Raw genomic sequence first — 22179 nt, forward strand, 5'->3', positions numbered from 1 at the left:
GAAATATCTCTGTCAACACTGACTGTGATCTCTGACGGTGCCTCTAAAGAGGAAGGTCATACATATGAATGCAATCTCTGTCACAGTCTTTTTTCACACATGCTCAAGCACATAAACACACACACAAAACCAAGCCTGACATAAATTGCACATAATGCCATGTTGTCAAAGTCCCCTGGCAGAGAGATTCAGCAGTAAATACTCTTGAATAAAGGTTCAAAGTCCTGACCCTGGAAACATATCACTAAAATTTTCTCAGCATGTTATGTTTTGAATGTGTCTTTGTGGAACGATTATAGCTTTAACACATTGGCTGTACTACAGTTTCATGTTTGGTGTTTCATATTCTTGATGAATGTAAAGTTTGAGCTGATCCTTAATATGAGGTGTCTGTGTCCCACAATGCGGTCACATTATTTAATTCAAATCAGGGTTGGCTGTCATTCAGAAATTAACTGAGAATGTGTTTTAAATTCCAATTTAATTTTTGAATTTGAATTGAGGGAGCAAACAGGATACAGAATTGCAATTTACATTTGAAATAGTTGAATTGTAAAAGAAATATAAAAGTTTGTCAAAACAAAGGAAGTGGCATGAAGGCAAACTTTGAGTGATGACTCGACAAAGCCTTGTTTTAAAGTTCTGAATGTTTGAGAGCATTATAGGCTGACAGAGAGATCAATTAATTTATGAAATAAATATAAAAGTAAGTATTTATATCATTTTTGAAGGAAGTTTTTAATGCTCACCAAGGCTGCATTTATTAGATCCAAAATACAGTAAAAACAGTAATATTTCAAAATGTTATTACAATTTAGAATAACTGTTGTCTATTAAAATATATTTTAAAAATGTAATTTATTTCTGTGATGCAAAGCTGAATTTTCAGCAGCCATTACTCCATTCTTCAGTCATGTGACCCCTCATAATTCTATTTAGCTGATTTGCCTTTAAGAAATATTTCTTATCGAATGACCTTTGCAATTAGTTAATTCTTAAATTCTGAGTTCAGCCCAGCTGTAATTCAAACAATAAAATCAGCTTGTTAAAAACGTTTTTTTTTTTTTTTTTTTTTTTTTTTTTGTAGGAATTTATAAATATGTTTTTGAAAGAAGTCTTTTATGCTCACCAAGGCTGCATTTCTTAAAATAAAAATACAGTAAAAACACTAATATTATTACAATTTCAAATAACTGTTCTCTATTTGAATATATTTTAAAAATATAATTTATTTCTGTGATGCAATGCTGAATTTTCAGCGTCATTACTTCATTCTTCAGTGTCATGTGATCCTTTAGTTCTATTTTGCTGATTTGCTGCTCAAGAAATGTTTCTTACTGAGTGACCAGTGCAATTAAAATTTATTCTAAAATACTGAGTTCAGCCCAGTTGTGATTTAAACAATAAAATCAGCTTGTTAAATATGTTTTTGTAGGAATATGTAAATATGTTTTTTTAAGGAAGTCTTTAATGCTCACTAAGGCTGCATTTCTTAAATTAAAAATACAGTAAAACAGTAGTATTTCTAAATATTATTACAGTTTAAAATAACTGTTGTCTATCTGAATATATTTTAAAAATGTAATTTATTTCTGTGATGCAAAGCTGAATTTTCAGCATCATTACTCCATTCTTCAGTGTCATGTGATCCTTCATAATTCTATTTCTATTTAAACATTTATTATTAAATGATCAGTGCAGTTAAAATTAATTCTAAAATTCGAAATTCTGCCCAGTTGTGATTTAAACAATAAAATCACCTTGTTAAAAACGTTTTTTGTAGGAATATGTAAATATGTTTTTGAAGGAAGCCTATAATGTTCACTTAAGCTGCATGTCTTAAATGAACAATACAGTAAAAACAGTAATATTTCAAAAATATTTTTGCAATTTAGAAAAACTGTTGTCTATTTAAATATATTTTAAAAATGTAATTTATTCCTGTTATGCAAAGCTGAATTTTCAGCATCATTACCCCATTCTCCAGTGTCATGTGATCCTTCATAATTCCATTTCACTGATTTGTTTCTCAAGAAATATTTCTTACTGAATGACCAGTGCAATTAAAGTTAATTCTTATATTCTGTCAGCCCAGTTGTGATTTCAGAAATAAAAACACCTTGTTAAATACTTTTTTGTAGAAATATGTAAATATGTTTTTGAAGGAAATCTTTAATGCTCACCAAGGCTGCATTTATTAGATCAAAAATACAGTAAAAACAGTAATATTTTGAAATATTATTACAGTTTAGAATAACTGTTGTTTATTTTAATATATTTAAAAAACAGTAGTATTTCTAAATATTATTACAGTTTAAAATAACTGTTGTCTATCTGAATATATTTTAAAAATGTAATTTATTTCTGTGATGCAAAGCTGAATTTTCAGCATCATTACTTCATTCTTCAGTGTCATGTGATCCTTCATAGTTCTTTTTTGCTGATTTCTTATCGAATGACCAGTGGAATTAAAGTTAATTCTTAAATTCTGAACTCAGCCCAGTTGTGATTCAAACAATAAAATCACCAAAGTGCTCAGGATATGTTTTGCCATTACTGACAGTGTAATATTTACTTAATCTTTTTTTGGTGTCTCTTTGTCTATTTCCAGTAATGCACGAAGCCCTGGAGTCACAGTAAACAGCATTTCTAGTACTTCAGGAATTTGATCCAACATGGAGGATGAAGAGATTTCTCCTGGTGAGTTCTGGGAACTCTGTGTATGTGATTTCTGATAAAATAATCCTGCAGTTGTAACTTTGGTCAAAAGTCCCCTGTACTTGTTGCACTTGGCTAATGGATGTCTACGACAATATTTAACTCACAATTTTGGCTTATCTGCGCACGCATAAACATCCACGCGCAGGCACGGACATACACACATCAAACAAAAATCATTCTTTTATATATGTTTGCGTAACCTTCCCATCAAACAAAAGGTGAAAGAAAACAAACACTCCGCAAAGGAAATGTCCTCCTAAAGGAAACACGCTCACTTGGTATTACAGCGGGTTTTGGTACTAAAATATTTGTGTTTCGGTTTTTCAGAAACGTCGACGTCGAAGGTCGTGACCTCAAAATGTGAAAACTGGTGATGTTATGAAACACTCAAAACTGAGCAGGGACTACACTTAAGCAAAGGTTTCACACCATCAGTCCAGGACTGAGATGCAGTGTCCTTCAGCCTAATAAAAGCAGGCGATTCATGTACTTAGGAAAGGGCCACAGAAAGTAGCACCTAATATCCTAAAGCTGTCATGCTCAGAGAATCACTTAATAAGGCACATAATCGTAAGAGGCGGCCAAGACCTCAGATGACACTAAATCAATTGGCAGACGGTAACTCCTGAGGCGGGCCACGGTACCTAAGCTCTGAGTTATGACTTTCGGGGTGCCCCAGGGCTCAATACCCGGCCCACTCACACTTCTCTCCGTCCCAACTTTACCCTCCGGACTTAATTCATTTTTCCCTCGCTGGATCTGACAGGTTACGTGTTACTTGGCGCCTCTCAAGTCGCCGGGCCAGCGCTATGATTAAGGGAGATGGAGGAGGATTAATGGAAAAGTACAGGAACGGCGAGGAACGGTGTTGACCTAGAGGGAAGAGCCTCGCGCTAATTCCTAACATGCCGTTTGTTTCTGGCAGGCAAAGATAAAAGGTTATATGTCTCAAGAAACCGTAAGTACGTCAGAAGTGTTTATTTGGTTTGTCCAGGCGTATATTGAAACAGTTGTTTGCGAAGGAAATTGAAATTATAGTACTGCACAACCGAGCTATTTGCTGTGGAGGTCTTGCTTAATCATTTCCATAGCTCATGTTGTCTTTGGTGTCAATTCCCATCTGCAGATGACACCGCTAAAGGATGAATGGCAATCAGATGTTAGTTGTTTTTGAACAGAGTTGGAGAGCGCTTTCGTACAGCAATCATGAGAAAATGCCGCGCCGAGAATTGCGTTCGCCGCAAAGAACGCTCAATCCTTGTCGCTTCTCCGTCTTCGCCGACATGCGTCTCGCTGGCGAGCCGTCGTTCGGTTTGTGCTCATCCCGACGAGAAGATGTTAAACGCCAGTGGAGCTTTTCCAGGTTAGCTTCCCACATTCTCCTCACTAATCAAGAGCTGCCTCGCAATAACGATAAATCTCTCATTTTGACGTGCGGCATAAATAAAGCAAACAGGCCTCGGTTTGATTACCCAGACTCCCCGTGAACAGACGGGCATTTGAGTGGCTCTGCTATTTATCAACCTGGATCTCCCTTCCTCTCAATCTCTCCAGCACTCAAAAAACGCCGTCACTGATTGCGTTTAATGTCTAACACATGGCCTGGCCAAGCATTCCCACTGCTGCCCGGGGAGGTGTTTGGACTGATTAAGAGAACTGTTTTTGCGGCCAAAGACTTGGGTTGTGAAACCGAAAGGTTTTGGCACGGCGGCAGAATTTCGGGTGTAGCTCTGGGGACTCGAATGCGGCTGCCTCTGTGGTTCGCGGACAGAGTTTCAGCTCTCAGAATCTTCCAGAAGCATCCAAACGGGGAAGAAACGGCGTAGAGCAGCAATTACTTCTTATCCTGAGGAGCGCTTCAGTGCCTCACCTCTCTCTCTCTCTTTCTTTTTCCCCTTCATCCATTCAGCACTTCTCCCTTTTTGCCGGCTGCCTGGGGTCACATTTAACCTGGAAGTGCTCTGATTGGGCCGAGGGTCACTTCACAGGCCCCCAAATTGCCTGCACCCATCCGTCACTGTCAGGCCATTATTAGTGCTATTATCATCAAAGTCACAGTCTGAATTATAGCGCATGCAAAAGCAGCGCCGCTCGGACTTAACGGCGACCTGAGCCAGGATGACAGCGAAAAGGGTTGAGACCTTGCCGATGACATCACTCTAATCCCTCAAAGGCACAAATGGGCTGACGCTGAACAGAACTGCATTCTGGGAGAAAGTTTGCAGGTTGCACAGCTTCGTGTCGTCTTGAAACTCTCAGATTCATGTTAACAGACGACCGTAGGCCAGATCTGGATCTGCTTGCGGATTTGTGAGCAGTATGAAGTCAAAAAGGTCTCGTTTCTTGAAACATATGCAACGATTTAGTTGTCGGTAGTTAATGAGAGGCAGCATTTGACACGTGGGAAAGTTTACTTATATTCATTAATTTAGCAGCAGGTGCTTTCAGACAAAGAGTGCTACAATGTAAGCGATTTCTTTCTTCAGTTGAAAAGAAATTAAGGTTTTTGAGGAAAAGATTCCAGGATTTTTCTCCATATAGTGGACTTCAATGGGGATCAATGGTTTGAAGGTCCAAATTTCAGTTTCAATGCAGCTTTAAAGGTTTCTATACGATTTCAGCCAATGAATAAGGGTCTTATCTAGTGAAACGATTGGTCATTTTGTAAAAAGTGCTCGTCTAGGTCGACTTAATGCATTACACAATTACGTTGGAAAGGTCACGCATGATGATGGTGGAAGTGCTGACCCAGTGTTTACAAAGCGAACGTGCAAAGTCAAATGTTGGACAATTTTGAAGTTGGAGGAGAAAATTAGATTTTCTTTTTGAATTCAAGTACACAGATGAAGAACATAGAAGAACTAACCATGTGTGACCTTTCCAACGTGATTACGTAATGGGTGAAGTCATAGAGCTAGTGCAAGATGAGCGTTTGTGGTTAAAATAAATATATGAAGTTGTATTTTTCTGAAAATCGTTTGTTTTTCCGACCGTTTTGCTAGATGAGACCCTTATTCCTTGGCTGGGATCGTGTAGAGCCCTTTGAAGCTGCATTGAAACTGCAATTTGGTCCTTCAACCTGTTGATGCCCATTGAAGTCCACTATATGGAGAAAAATCCTGGATTTCTTTTTGACTGAAGAAAGAAAGACATGAACATCTTAGATGACATGGGGTTGAGTAAACTATCAGGAAATAAGATTTTTGCACCACAAAGAATTACAAAACTCATGACAGAGTTGTGTCTGTGCACTAAATTGTAACAGATGAACATTTAAACATCAAAAATTACACATTTTAGTAAAAAATAAGAACACTGTAAAAAACAAATAGTTGAGAAAACGTCAAAAAGTAAGGGAACTTGATGCAGTAAGACTGCATCAATAGTTTTTTAGTTTTTTTTTTTCAGTGAAGATACTCAGTAAAGCATAAATTTGTTCATGCAATGCTGATGGTCTTATTTTGCTAATAGAAAAAGTCACAGCAACTGAAACAGCAATTACTGTCGTTGAGGTAATTAATTTTTTTATGTATCTTTTTTTTTTGTTTATTTATAAATGACAAACAGTGAAATGTTATAGAAACCTTAATGGATAACATAAGGTTTGTAAACAACATTGTCTTTGTTTGTAATGCATCTTACAAGACTAAGATATCCAGCAAACAGATATAAGTGGTTGAACATACTCTAGGCCTCAAAACTAGACACACAAACCTCAAGAATGTTGGCAGTCAACAAATGTTAAAAATGAGCTCTTTACATCACAGTGCAACAATTAACTAACAATAATGACAAAGCAACAACAAAAAGTTTAAAGTAAGTCAGCAAACAGCAAAACAATAATCCTATAACAGTAACTGCATAATTTATTCATGCTGCAATGCATGCAGGGAACTCACAAAGCCTTAACATTTCAACAATATGAAATTATTTGTTCAGACAACTGAGTTGGGACAACATTCGGGGCAATTTTGTTGATCTGACAAAGGTTCTTACGTCGTTTCAAGAAAGAGCATTTTTTTTTAGTATTTGAGACTCAAAATATTTCGTAAACTGGAAAATATGCATTAGCAATTTTTACAGTGAGATCTAACGCTTAAAAATCTGGTTTTCCCCCTTCAAAGGCTCACGAAACCCCTGTCCGGCACTCCTTCACATTCACCGCTGCCCTGGACACCGAATGGCCTGCATTGTTTTGTACTCATGTGTCAGTCTATGTTGTCTCTTTGCGACAGATCTTAAGGCAGCGCTGTTGTCCTTTTAAATTAAGCTTCTCCATATGCATGAGCGGAGGGGGGGAGAGAACATTGGCAACGGAGGAAAGAAGTGCCATGGCGGGGAGTCTAATCAAGTGGCAGACTGCTGAGCGAACTCAAAACACGAGCTGTCCATCAGCGATAGGTGAGTGTGAGAAACAACGCAGTCTTGCAAGCAAGTTTACAGAGAAATGTTAGGAGGTGCCTTTAATACAGATATTATAGTATGTAAGTGTTTGTTCATATGTACAATGCTTTTAGGCCTGAGTTGCTGGCCCACCTTTCTGTCCATTATATCATTTTTAAGGCACTCCCAAGGGTTGATGGGAGTAAGGTCAGAGTTCAACTCCAACGCCCCCATATGGTCAATTAAATCCCACTCAGTGCCCAAGCAGGGCCTCTTTCTTTATGGTACTATTTACTCTGCTATTTTCATTATGTATAGAGAAGGAAAGATGGAGATGAAGAGATCAAAAGAGAAGAAAACGCTGTTCTTGGTACATGAGCTCAAAGGATGAAAATTTTACTAGGGATGGGAATCGTAAGGAATTTAATGATTTTGGTTTTCCTGATTCCATATAATGTTTCCAGATTGTTCATAATTATATTGTTGCAATAATGCAATACTGCACTTCTATTTTTTTTTTTCTACAGTTAAAGTCAAAAGTCTTCATACACCTTGCAGAATCTGCAAAATGTAAATTATTTTACCAAAATAAGGTAAGAGGGATCATACAAAATGCATGTTTTTATGTAGTACTGACCTGAATAAGATATTTCACTTAGATGACATTTACATATAATCCACAAGAGAAAATAATAGTTTATTTAGTTTATTAATTTATAAAAATGACCCTGTTCAAAAGTTTACATACACTTGATTCTTAATACTGCATTTTTGTGTATTTGAACCCTTTCCATCAATGACTGTATGATTTTGAGATCCATCTTTTCACACTGAGCACAACTGAGGGACTCAAATGCAACTATTACAGAAGGTTCAAACAGTCACTGACGCTTCAGAAGGAAAAACGATACATTAAAAGCAAGGGGTGAAAACTTTTGAACAGGATGATGATGTGTACAATTTTTTCATTTTGCCAGAATATCATATTTTTTCAGTTAGTACTGCCCTTCAGAATCTACAGAAGATACTTACATGTTTCCTAGAAGACAGACTAAGTGAAATTTACCCTGATCTTCAAATTCAAAAAGTTTTCACCCCCTGGCTCTTAATGCATTGTGTTTCTTTTTTGAGCATCAGTGAGTGTTTAAACCTTCTGTAATAGTTGCATATGAGTCCCTCAGTTGTCCTCAGTGTAAAAAGATGGATCTCAAAATCATACAGTCATTGTTGGAAAGAGTTCAAATACACAAAAATGCTGAAAAACCAAAGAATGTGTGGGACCTGAAAGATTTTTCTGAACAACAGCAGGCAGTTTAACTGTTCGGGAGAAACAAGGGACTCATGAACAACTTTTAAAACACAGCTGTGGATCATTCATGTAACAATATAGTATTAAGAATAATTTTTATAAATTGAACTATTATTCTCTCTTGTGGACTATACTGTATGTAAATGTCATTTATGTGAAATATCTTATTCAGGTCAGTACTATATAAAAAATAACGTGCATTTTGTAAGATCCCTTTTAAAATAATTAACATTTTGCAGATTCTGCAAGGTGTATGTAAACTTTTGACTTTGATTTAACTCTGAGACAATTGCAGCCACTCAATTAACATTCATATGTTAATTAGGGTGCAAATCTTTCCAAATAATATTACTAAACTTTTTAAATAGTGTTGGCACTTAATAACAATGCTGAAACACTGTCAAAAATCGTTTTGTTTCTCTCCTGCTGGTATTATGAATGGCATCATTTGGTTCCAGCATTTTTGTAAAGTAATGTATTCCCAACCCAATGTTATGGTTTTAGACTGACCTTAGATCAGGCCCTTTAGTCCCAATTCTCATGCATAGGCAAGTCTGACAGTCACAAGACAAACTTCAAAGCTACTCTCAGACTAAATAGAGAATGACAGCCTGTGACCCAGAAAAGAAGCTTTATGCTGTATGTGCAATTGATTTGTTAGGAGAGAGGTGAAAGGCCTTATGGGTAAAGTAAATAAAAGAATGCATATCAATATATCATCAATACTCCTCTTCATGCTGATTCGGAGCCTCTCAAGAGGGTGTAATATGCAGGGTGGAGATCAATAATCGGTCTGTCTGAGCAAGAAATAATGGCTCTGCTGTCACATTTGTAGTCTGGACTGTAATAACATCTGCTGTGATGTAAGAGGTGCTTTAGTCACAGATCTTCATGTTTGGTCTCTGCAGATCAGAAGCGTCACAGTGGATCCGGCAAGATGAGTGAGCCATTTTGTTCATGTAAGTTAGAATGAAGTTCTCAAACGGTCTGAACTGAAATGACTCCTGCCACCAGAATCAGTGTAGTGTAGCTTTCATGCTTGTCTAATCACTGTCATAAAAGAAGGTGCCAGATTTCTTTCATCCAGCATGTAAATACATCTTTCTTAGTGTCCGTAACAAAGTAATTCTGTAGTCAGTGTCTCCTAACAGTGAGTCTTTGTGTGCTAGCTTGTATTGAATCAACAAGCTCATAAAGATATGGCTTCTGAGTTAAATGTATAGAGGGTTTGCACTTACATCACAGTTTGGTCAGTTACACAGATATGCGGCCATATTGGCAGTAATCGGATGTAAATAACAGCATGGGTTGCACAGTTAATGTACTACTGAATATGTTGTTCTGCTACTTTATGCAGTCTAAACCACGAAAAAAAAAAACCCAAATGTGGAACCTGCTAATCATCATAAAGAGAAGGATTCAGTAAACAGGAAAGGGCACAATATTTTGAGAAACTAAAGTTAATAGGTGGTAAAGATACATTCCAGCAGTATTAATTAAGATATTAGCCTAATACTTCATCTGCCTGACTGGAAATGATAAGAACAAACACAAATGTTTTCAAGATTCTTGACCTGGAAATCCTGGTTCAGTTTGACCAACCACAAATGCCATCTGTTTCTCAGGCAGTTTTTTGCACTCTTCTCCTGGATTTGTTAGAACTTTTGGCAGTCTCTAGCACTCCAAATGTTTTTTCTGGTCTGACCAGTTAGTACAGCCCAAAACATGACAACAATTGACCATTTTCAGCAGCAAAATATGTGAGTTTTGTGGCATTGTTCAGTGGCATTGTTTAGGTTCAGTGCTGCCAATATGGCCGATAAATGAAAAACATTTTTATTCTTGGTGGACAGCACTACATATAGGTTTAAACAGGATCCAAAACACTTTGTGAACCTCTAAATCATATTTTAAATGCATGTGGCCAAACTACATTAGTAATATTAGCACTATAGAGTGTTTTCACGATGCATCATCAGTCAGCCTTGTTGGTGGCACTGAACATAAACAATGCCACTGAACTGAATGAAACTTGCATATTTTGCTGATTATTGCTGCTGAAAATGGTCAATTATTGTCATGATTTGGGCTGTACTAATCGGCCGGCCTGGCTAAAAACATTTGAAGTACTATAGATTGCCAAAAGTTAAAACAAATCCAGGAGAAGAGTGCAAAAAAACTGTCTGAGGAACAAAAGGCGTTTGTGGTTGGCCAGACTGAATCAGGACTTCCAGGGCACGAATCTTCACAACATTTGTGTTTGTTCTTATCATTTCCGGTCAGGTAGGTGAAATATTAGGCTAATATCTTAATTAATACTTCTTGTATGTATCTTTACCACTTATTAACTTTAGTTTGTTAAAATATTGCACCCTTTCCTGCTTACTAAGGCCTTCGCTATATTATTTAGCAGCTTCCAGTTTTTTTTTTTTTTGCTGTGTTTAGACAGCATAAATTAGCAGAACAACATATTCAGTAGTACATTAACCATTCAATCCACGCTGTTGTTTACATCCAAGTATTGCCAATATGGCCACACATCCGGGTAACTGACCAAATCATGGCATAAATGCACACCCTCTATATATTACCATGTTCAGAAAGGAAATGACATGTACTACGAAAATACTAAAAGAAATAAATAAGAGATGCACATTCACTTTTTACTTTCACTTTCGAGATTCGCGATCACATGTACTCTGTTTATATTATGGAGCGGCAGTACTTACCACACATTTTACAAGATTATATGTTTGTCAGTAGTGCTTAGGATCTGCAAATCATTCGCCATCATCCTATCAGTCATCTCTCCTTACTCTGTTTATGAGGTGAAATTGTAGGCAAATAACAGGCTACCCCTAGCAAGCGGCTAACCATGTTCCTTTAGTGGCTCCGTAGAACACGTTATTCGTTTTCTGTGCCTTTCCGAATACGGATTCACTAGGCAGGCACATTCCAGTGACGCACCACCTACTCACTTGTCAGTCATCATCCACTACTTAAAAACAAGGGTTTTAAAAGAAATTAACCTTAACCTTAGTTTGATGATACACATCTATTTGTTAAAATTAATATAGGTAAACTGAAAAGATCTGAGAATTAAACTCAATTGTGACTGGACCACAGAAGCTGAATGAATAAGCTTTCCATTGATGTATGGTCTGTTAGAATAGGACAATATTTGGCCGAGATACAACTATTTGAGAATCTGGAATCTGAGGGTGCAAAAAATCTAAATATTGAGAAAATCCCTTTTAAAGTTGTCCAAATGAAGTTCCATAAAGTTTTGATATATTTACGGTAGGAAATTTACAAAATATCTTCATGGAACATGATCTTTGCTTAATATCCTAATGATTTTTGGCATTACAAAAATGTATCATTTTGAACCATAAAGTGTATTGTTGGCTATTGCTACAAATATAGTGCTACTTATGACTGGTTTTGTGGTCCAGAGTCACATTTGATAAGTATTTTAAAAGCAGGTATGACATGATCCGTCTTGTCTAAGCACTTGTGATTGGATCAAACGAGGCAACATTTATACTGACCCATATTCACAGTGCATATAACTAGAAGACTGACTGTACTGGTGGACATGTCACTATTTGATTGACCTTTTGTGATCCCTAGCCTGCTTTAATGAGTTACAGGATCCACTTTGTTCCAGCACAGAGCCGCTTCCCTCCTCCCATCCCTGCAGAGGCCTCTCTTTTACAACCTCAGGTGCTTCTGGATACACTTAGCACTCACTGTACGTCACTTGGGACTGCATGGGGTCAACCCTTACCTGACCTCCCACTGGTATCTGTGCTCACACAGCCAAAAAAAGAAAGAACAAGCGAGTAAGAAATAGAAAGTGCTCTATAAAGTCTTTCTATAATGTGGGAGAAGTCTTTCACATCTTCAGGTTTTTACAGCATTGTTTTTGTTTTATTTTATATATTTATTTTTTGGTTTGAAATGAATGCAAGTTTTACATGACCTCATGTATAGGGCTTATACTTAAGATTTTTTTAATTGTTATTGTTTTTTCATTAACACTTTATAATAAGGTTCATTAGTTAACATTAGTTACCATGAACTAAGAACGAACAATGCTTCTACCGCATTTATTAATCTAGTTAATGTTAATTTCAACATTAGTTAATGCACTGAACTAACATAAACAAGCAATGAACAACAGTGTTTTTATTAACTAACATTAACAAAGATTAATAAATAGTGTAATAATTAAGTTGTTCATTGTTCATTCATGATAGGTAATACATTAACTAATGTTAACATATGACACCTTATTGTAAAGCGTTACTGTTTTCCCCATCTCTGTTGTATAACAATTCACATAAATTTACTAAATGTATTTGTTTTATTGTTTTTTAAACAATAAATTGGTTACCAAGGTTGAGCTTGACTAATGCAGTAAACTCCAATATGAGTAAAAAATCAGGAAATAAAATTAAAAAAAATATATATATTTACCTGCCCTCTAAAAGTGTCTAAAATTATATACTATTATTACTCTTTTATACTAATATTATTCTTTGTCCCAGTTCTAATGTTTTTTTTGTAATGTTTGATACAGTTAGTTTATAATTAAAATTAAGCCTAATTTAATAGCCCATATTTCATTAGATTATGACAGTTATGATTTAATTTAACCATAATGTGTGTGACAGTTACGATTACAATGATTTTAACTATTAGATACAGTTAAGTAGGTCAAAATCCACATTTTTAGAGGGAATAGAGACATTTTATATTTTTAAAGCTAGATACATTTCATGCTAGGTTAATTTTATGTTAGATAATAATTTATCAAACATATTTAGTAGATGTTAACACAAAAATATATATTTTTTAAAAGGTCATAGGAGACTGAAGTGTGCTGTATTTTGTGCCAGTAAATCAAAGCTGCTAAATAAAATAGCAAATAATAATACAATAACAGATAATAGCCAGAATGGTTATTACAAATGGCTGCTATTAACTAGTCTATAATTAATCTCACTTTCACGTACAGAATAAACATCAGATGCGAGATTTACTTTATTAGACTAGCTATCATGACATGACAGATTATGAGCCCTTTATGATGTCTTTTTCTTCAAACTGTTATAGATTTAAGACATGTTAGCCGCTGTTAAAAGTTTCAGGGTCTCTTTTTCACACATTTCACTCGTTTTCAAGTGTTTCAGGACGCACTCGTGATGTTGACACGCCAGAGTGTCTTTAAGTTTAATCGAAATGCCACGAGCGTGAAAGTCATCAGGCTGTCACGGATCTGCGCGTGGCCATGACCGGCATGATAAAGAACCGGACGGTTTTTCGGCGAGGAAAACGGCTAATGGGCGAAAGATGAGGAGAAAAACAATAGCAAAGCGCATCCTGTACAATGGATACGAGGCATACGAAGAGACACCCGAAGAAACCGGCGCCAGGGCGAACCACGTCTTCAGTGTATGTAAACATCAAGCTTTTGTTGCGTATGTGTCATTGTTTTGCGGTCTCCTGATTTAATTATGTGACTGTCTTTCAGCAAGAGCCGGCGAAGAGGAGAAAATGGAGAGAACTAAATGGAGAGGACATCTCGTCTTGCAATGCTGACTATATCAAGTTCAAAACAAAGGTCTGTTCCTTTTTATTGCTGAATCAATATTGTAATCAGCTTTGTTTTTAGTTGATAAGCATTGCTGAATAGATTAAAACGTCAGTTCTTAACATGTACAGCCTTTGAGATTTTCATAAGAAATGTGATAATGAAATTGCATAAAAGATAAATTGTATCTTCCTTGTGATTAAGAAGCTTTAAATTATTTATTTCAATCCTAAGGCATCTGTAGCCTAGTTTAATGAGGGTTAATAGGATCACATACTGTAAAAATGAAGACACTGGAGGCGTCATTTGGACTTCCTCAGATGATCACACTGCCAAAACCCTCTGGAGATCCTTCAGGAACCATTTCAGAAAAGGAAATCAGTTCTCAGAGGAGCTTACATAATGGAGCCCCAAGAGTTCCTTGAGAGCCATCAGTTCCTTCAGGAATACCATCATGAGGAACTTAAAATATACAGTGAACTATCTAAAACTGCAATAGGATATTTGAGGCATCTTCAGAAGGTTCTCCAGAGGGTTCTGCCAGTGTGAGGAACCACAAAACAATCATTTTTTTTGCATTGCTAGCTAAAATCATTTTGAAGTTCAAACCAAACCTGAACCACTGGTTTGTTGCATTTCATTCATATGTGTTTTGCTGGCTCTCAAACAGGCTTTTGAGGTTGACAAGACCCTTGGAGATGCAACAAGGGATGCAGATTTTACTATGGAGGTAATTTGACACAATTCCACTTTTGGGCTGCTTTATTACCCTGATAGCACACGTACATCACGGAGACATCTATTTTACATCTGCATTTACATCTGCAAGACGTATTTGCTTATCTGCAAGACGTCTATAGGACGTTTCCTTTTAGATGTCAAATAGACGTTTATTAGATGTCTTTAAGATGTTTATGATTTAGAATGTATATAAAACTGATGTCTGTCAGATGTTTGTACACAGCAGATGCTTTCCAGATCATGCAATATTTAACAGACATCTTGCAGACGTACACGTGCTATCTGGGTAATAATCTAATATTTAACTCGCTGCATAAATTAAACTAACCCAGCCAGCACACAATGTCATAAGACGCTGATATTTGGTTAAATTTTGTCTGCGACGTCAGGTGACCAAAACCAATTTAACATCCAATGTCAATGTTAATTCGATGTCCAATACTGACGTCAGCTGACGTTGATATTTTGTAGTTTTTAGGTTGAGTAACCAAAATCTAACGTTAAGTCAATGTCAAATTGACGTCAAATACTGACGTCAACCCGATTGGATGGAATAGAGACATTTTATGTTTTTACAGATAGATACATTTAATGCTAGGTTAATCGGACGTCAACCCGATTTTAATTCTCAACCAAATGTCAACCTGATGTCATAGTTACGTCTGGTGCTTGCTTCTTACTTCTAAAATCTACTGTGAAATGCATTTCAAGAGTTTGCCAAAAAGTAAATTGCATTTCAACTTGTTCAGCTCCTAACATTACTACCCATGTTTCCATGTTTATAATGCGACGTGAATAATCTTCTTCCAGGTGCTCGGAAGTCTCCAATCACGCTCAAGGGCGGAGCTTATTGCCATGGTGTTGAGTATGCAGAGGGAGATGGACGGCCTTCGAGAACAAATCAGAAGCCTTACAGGTAAAACAGTGGACTTCTGAAATGAGCAGTGCATTTCCATTGGCAAGAAAAGTTGTGCAGCGAGCTGAAAGCTCGCTAACAACTGACTCGTTCACAGATCATTTCATGTTTCAAGATCATTTCAATTTGAAGAAAAAGTTAAGCAAGTTCGTGAGGAAACTTCACGTCACAGCAAGATTTAGTGTTGCTATGGTGTGCCGTGTTATACAACAGGTTGCCTCTTGTTGTGAGACAATTTTGGGCTAAATTCATACTTTTTTTTTTACAGCATGTGGGAAGTTGGCTCAGACACTTGAGGAGTTGATCGAGAAGAGTGATAGATGGCTGTGTGGCGGCCACGAAGCTGCAACTCCCAGCATTCCAAGGGAGCTGGAGAGAAGCAGGCCACCCAGTCACATTTCTCCTCCAAGGGTGCTCAGTGGAAGAACAGCTGAATGTGCAAGTTCAGAGCAGCAGGGGTGTGGTCAGTATGAGGTCACGCAAACAATGCCTCAAAGGAATGGAACGCCCGAACAAAAAGTAAGTGTTGCGTTTTGGATGCCTCTATAATTTACTTTAGAAACTTTTTGCTTAGTTCTTCATAGAATCTCGTGTTTAATCATTTTGAAATAAAAAGTTGAGGTTTTAGCCACAGTTGCTGTTTCCTCCTATTGTTTCGGCGTAGGGCTGCAGTTATCCTAATAATCAATTAATCTGCTGGTTATTGCTTTGATTAATCAGACAAAATGTTCAATGCTTTCCCTCAAAGAATGAAAAAAGTGAAGTGATGTTTACAATGGGTCCAAAATATCTTATAATAAAGAATTCATTATGAAATGGTTAAAATTAATAGTTTAACATATTTTTTAAAAATATGTATGTATATATATATATATATATATATATATATATGCATTTATGATTTCAAGATGAGTTTATTTGCTTGCACAATCTCTATTAAATATTCAGACGTTGGTACCAACATTAAATTGCTTTCTGTTAGAATGCATTGCTTTGCAAAATAGAAATGCTTGCATTATAAGAGCATATGTAAAATGAAATGTTTTTAAGTCATACCAATGCATTTTGTACGGTACGAACAGTGTTGGGCATGTTACTTTAAAAAAAATAATTAGTTACTTCTCACAAATAGTAACTGAGTTAGTAACTGAGTTACATCATTATAAAAGTAACTAATTACTAGGGAAAGTAACTATTGTGTTATTTTTTGTCAAGAATGTTCAAATATGTGAAAAAACTTGAATGCCCTCAATATTAAATACGTTAAATTAATGAAATTTAAATTAAATGTAACACATTTTTAGTTTACTCACCAGATATATAAAGCTTAATGGCACAATTTTTTAAACATCTGAATGTACACTTTGCATCAGTCAGTGAAGCGTTATAATATGGCATTATGATAATTTAGCATTAAACTTTAGTAATTAGAACTTAACAATGCATATTTGTCATATTGATTGAACTTAGGACTGGTGCTGGTGCATAAAATATTGTTTGTAATTAGTGTTTCTGTAAAAAAGGGGAAACTAAAAATAATACTTAAAAGATAAGAAAACAACTATGAATTCTACTACTAATAACAATATAAAACACACTAAGGATTAATGAGCTGCTAGGCTCATGAATATTAATCACATTGCCTGCGTTCGCTCAAACTGATTTGCTAAAATCAAAACAGGGACGATAATAGGTGAGCACCAGCCAATGAGATTGCCGTTTGTGCATTAGTTCCGCCTACTACTGTAGAAACTGGCATTTTTAAAAGCTGAAGAATTCCAAAGGAGCTCCGTTATTTTGACAGGAAAATATAACAAAGAATATTGTTTACATGTAGCGCATCATTTCTGCATTGTATACAAGACTCTCTCGCTCTGTATGTTTCTTTGCGTGTGTGTGAGACAAAGTGACGGCTAGTCGTGTGCCTTCACACTAGAGTTTACAGTTTGTCAAATACAGGTATGCCGCGCATCCATTCAGATGAACTGAAAAATACCATTATAATAATATTATAATAAATTATAGTAACGCCACATTATGTTGTCAGTAACGGTAACGGCGTTGTAACAGGGAAAACAGTAATTTGTTTGATAAACATTACTGAAAAAAATAACGCTGTTAGTAATGCTGTTTATTTATTACATTGTTATTCCCAGCACTGCATACAAAAGACCTGACTAATCAAGAATAACCTTTATTTTTGATTATTTTAATTTGGTTTTATCATCAGTTTTAAAAATTAGTCATGCATTGGTTGTTGACTGCAATTTTATAGCTCACCCTTTTTGTTTCTTCCTGCAGGTTATCACTGCTGATCTCCTGGAGCGCTGCAACACAGGGACCACTGCTCAGAAACTCACCAATGACCTGCTGCGCAGCCTCTATGACAGAGACTGTCTGGCCTCTCACTCAATCTCAGGCATCGTTAACAGCAAGCGAGGGATGCCTAAGCCAGCTCTTCCAGCACATGAGATCCAGGCCGTTTTAAGTACGTATAAGGATCTTTTTGTAACAAGTATGAACTGGTTAATTCGAGAAAGAATTCAGTTCCATTTCATTAACTGCAATCAGGCCATTGTGAAGTTTGTGATTAATTGTGGTCTCAAGTTTGCCGTTTTGATTACCAGTGAAACATTCTCCACAGGGACGGTGCAGCGGTTCTTCCCTGGAAAGACTGATTCGGAAATAAAGGGCTACATAAGACAAAAGCTTCAGAATGAGGCCAAGAGGCTTCGGAAAAGGCCACACCCAGCTGATGATCCACTGGTGGGCTCGTTTGAGGAGGCGAGAGCAACGTTTGAACATTGAGTGTTGACTTTCATTGGACATCACCAGTGAACTTTAAAATCAAATTTATGGCACAAAATTTGGTTGTTAACCTTAAAGGGATAGTTCAGAAAAAGTTCTGTTTTCATTTACTTGAGGGATAGTTCACCCAAAAATGAAAATTCTGTCAATAATTACTCACCCTCATATTGTTCCACACCTGTAAGACCTTTGTATATTTTTGAAACACGAGTTAAGATATTATTGATGAAATCAGAGAGCTTTCTGACCCACTATTTTAACAATGTCCTTGCTAAGTGTTTAGGTCTGGAAACATTTCAGCTGTGTTGCTGTCTATGCAGTGTCAGAAAGCTCTCAGATTTCATCATAAATATCTTAATTTGTGTTCTGAAGATGAACAAAAGTTTGGAACAACATAAGGGTGAGTAAATAATGACAGAATTTTCATTTTGGGGTGAATTATCCCTTTAATTTTCATTTATTGCCGTTCCAAACCCATACACATACAGGTTTGAAACAATGTGAGGGTGAGTAAATTATGACAGAATTTCATTTTTGAGTAAGGCTGCATGATTTATCAAATCAAAATCAAACCAAAACAAATTGTAGGGCTGCCCCCTAATACTTGACTAACCGACGAAAAGAGGCTTGATTACCCAAAATTTTATTAGTCTCTTAGTCGCAGAAAAAAAAAAACGGTACGGTGGCGGTACAGTACATCGGGCAGGACATCTGAACGCTCACCTATCATTTATCAACCTTAAATATGGCTTTTAATCTGAAAGATGTATGTAGTAGCAACTTTACATGACATGAATAGGTTCTATTGTTAACCTAATTCAAGTGTCTGTGCTGAGTGTTGAAGCTGAATATTAGCGCGGTCACTGCATGACAGATGGAGGCGCGGTGCGGTCACTTGCTCTTAAAATACTCCGTCATTTTTGGTCACACAGATAAAAGTAATACATATTTAGAATCTGTAAAGACTCTGTTTATTTGTGTGCACTTAGAATAACAACAAGTGCTTTTGTAAAATAATGAAAGCAAACAGGATGCGTTTCTACCATTTTAGTCTCTGTGAACATGAGCGCGAAACTTCAAAAATCTGTGTATACTTGCCTTACAGACATGAAAAATATATCTATAGAGAGTGAAATGTCTACTTTTAAATGAACCAATTTAATTGGAAAACAGATATTCTCATGTATAAGACGTATACATGCGCATCACTACTGCGGAGATGACAAATCAGTGTCATCGACTTCATCTCTTAAGCTGAAAACAAAGAAAACACTAGTGTATCAATAGATTGTTAAAATGTTAAAGCCCTTTCTGTTTTCCCCTGACACATTCATAATTATATCTGTCGGTGCGCCGTGGCAAGCTTTTTTTGCATGCGCTTAAGCGCTTATAAGGCTATGTAGACAAATAAAGGCTCATCATTATGATTTATATGGTTTATTAATAAAGTGCGACTAATAGTTGACTAATGCTTAAAATGAACAACTACTAGTCAACCAGAAAAATCTTTAGTCGAGGGCAGCCAAAGGCTGCAACTCATGATCCAGTATTTTCAGTATTTCAAAGTGTCTCGACTTCCATTAAATCTGTGCTTGTGCTGTGCTTTAGGACAGTGGTTCCTAACCACGTTCCTGGAGGCCCCCGAACACTGCACAATTTTGCATCTCTCCTTGGTCTGACACACCCATTTCAGGTCTTGGAGTCTCTACTAATGAGCTGATGATCTGAATCAGGTGGGTTTGATTAAAGATACATGGAAAACATGCAGTATTGGGGGGACTCCAGGAATGTGGTTGGGAACCACTGCTTTAGGACACTTATGACATGCATTTGTGAATGCAAAGATCATCCCAAATTTAAAATTAGATGACCTTATGAACAGACTGTTGTCAACAAGAGTTTTCTGCCAAAATAACAGCTTGATGGCTTAAGGATTTAAAAAAAATCTTAAATGCTATAATTTTATTTTGCAGCCACATATTTTTTTTATTTATTTATTTTTATATTTTTAATGCAATTAATTCCCCCCCCACAAATCGTGCAGCCCTATTATTGAGTGAACTATCCCTTTAAGTTCGTACTTGAAAGGTTTTGTCTCAGCTGTAGAGTACATGACAAACTACGTGTGTGTGATTTTTATCATTTTGATTACACAAAACGGTGACTTCCTATTGATTTGAAATCGCGAAACGAACCCCGGAGTCACAGCTAGAAGTAGATGGAAAAGCAGTAGCTTCGCCGTACCTCCAGCATCACTGCCAGACGTTATCACACACTGTTTGTCGTGCGCTAAAACTTCGAAATCAAGTAGACTAAAGCTGTGAACGCAGCGGCAGATGGTTAAGCATCGCTCTCCTGTAAAATGACATGCGTGTCACTTGGTAGGGGGGTCACATCGTGATTGATGTCGTTCAGACTTGTGGTATTTTAGTTGATCACATGTTGAAAGTGTGCCCCGGCGTGTAATGTGAATGTGTTTTCTGTGTGTACTGTGAAATACACACGTGCCTCCTATATCGGACTCCTCACTGTGGCCTTATCAGTCAGAAAACGCAGCAGTACAGTTCTCATTTCCAAACCACTGTGATTATATCCATTAAAAAGGACTCGTCTGTCTTGAACGTGTGGCGTCTTTTTGTCTTGATTTCAGATTCTGTTCGTACTGTAAGGTTTTTACCTTTCCAGACAGAGGCACGCAGGCTCCTGAAGGCCGGCGGCTGCGTGAGTAAATTAACCCCGCACTCACCAGCTGTAACATCGCACCCACCCCTTTCTGGGGAAAAAAACACATCACTGAACACATGGCACAAAGGACGGCGTGGGAACCGCATATGGTACATAATCAATAGGCCTTATCGCGCACACACAAGCCGAACCGCAGACGCACCAGCATTGGGCTAGACCATTATCAGTGATACATGACCCTAATCCATTTACGTGTCAATGATACAACAGATTGAGGTTCGGGAAAACGGCGGCGTCGCACTGGGGACGATATCTTCACCGATCCAGCCGTCGCACAGACTCTGCCTGTATTTCCACTCATCAGATCTGCTAACAGCAAATCAATGGGCTTCTTTTGTTTCTGCAGGTTCAGACATCCTCATTGTGTCGTCGCGTTATCGTCGGCGTGTTGTTTTTGTGTGTGCGTGAAGCGCTTTGAATTTGCCACCAGGATGGAGGCCTCTCCCACAATGTTTTCCTTTATCTAATGTGAGGATGTAAACGTTGCGAGGAAGCGAATATTTCAAACGGCACTACGGCGCAGCCGTTTGATCTCTGACGGCTGCGGTTGATTTACGAATATGAGAAGTGCTCCAATATTTTCGCTGCGCAGTCAAAGAAAACTTCAAAGTTGAAAGCCAGAGCGTTGAACAGTCCTCCGGGCTCGCATCCTTCTCTGGAGGGGCCAACGCAAACACGCCTCGGCCCTCCGCGGGGCTCTCGCTGAACCTGGGTAAGAGCAGCGGGGAAGACGAGCCGAAATTAAACGTTTGCAGAACGCAGGAGGAACGCCTCCTCCTGTAGGCCCGTGTGGTTCCCGCAGAGCTGTAATATGTCATCTGGGCAGCCACTTCGGTGGAGGACATATCCCACAATGCCCTGCAAGGCAGGGTGCCGCGGTACCCGTTGCGGCTCACTAACACGCCTCCACGTGCCATCTTAACTTTTCATTTGTCTTCTTCTACCTGTCAAGAGGAG

At 37.4% G+C, this 22179-nt stretch overlaps 1 protein-coding gene across 2 annotated transcripts; it reads left to right on the top strand.

The window, feature by feature from the left end:
- The first annotated feature begins 9361 nt into the window (after positions 1-9361).
- LOC127163026 (uncharacterized) lies at positions 9362-18859 on the top strand. Of its 2 annotated transcripts, XM_051106035.1 has the most exons (8): positions 9362-9372; positions 13604-13873; positions 13953-14042; positions 14683-14742; positions 15564-15669; positions 15938-16188; positions 17971-18157; positions 18314-18859. In XM_051106035.1, exons 2-8 carry the CDS (start codon positions 13772-13774, stop codon positions 18475-18477), a joined length of 960 nt encoding a protein of 319 aa, XP_050961992.1. In that variant the 5' UTR covers positions 9362-9372; positions 13604-13771; the 3' UTR covers positions 18478-18859. The 2 variants fall into 2 exon arrangements, with proteins under 2 accessions (XP_050961992.1, XP_050961991.1); XM_051106034.1 differs by lacking the exon at positions 9362-9372 and having other exon boundaries at positions 13522-13873.
- The last annotated feature ends 3320 nt before the right edge of the window (positions 18860-22179 follow it).

Source organism: Labeo rohita, chromosome 3, assembly GCF_022985175.1.
Source record: "Labeo rohita strain BAU-BD-2019 chromosome 3, IGBB_LRoh.1.0, whole genome shotgun sequence".
NCBI classification, from domain to species: Eukaryota; Metazoa; Chordata; class Actinopteri; order Cypriniformes; family Cyprinidae; genus Labeo; species Labeo rohita.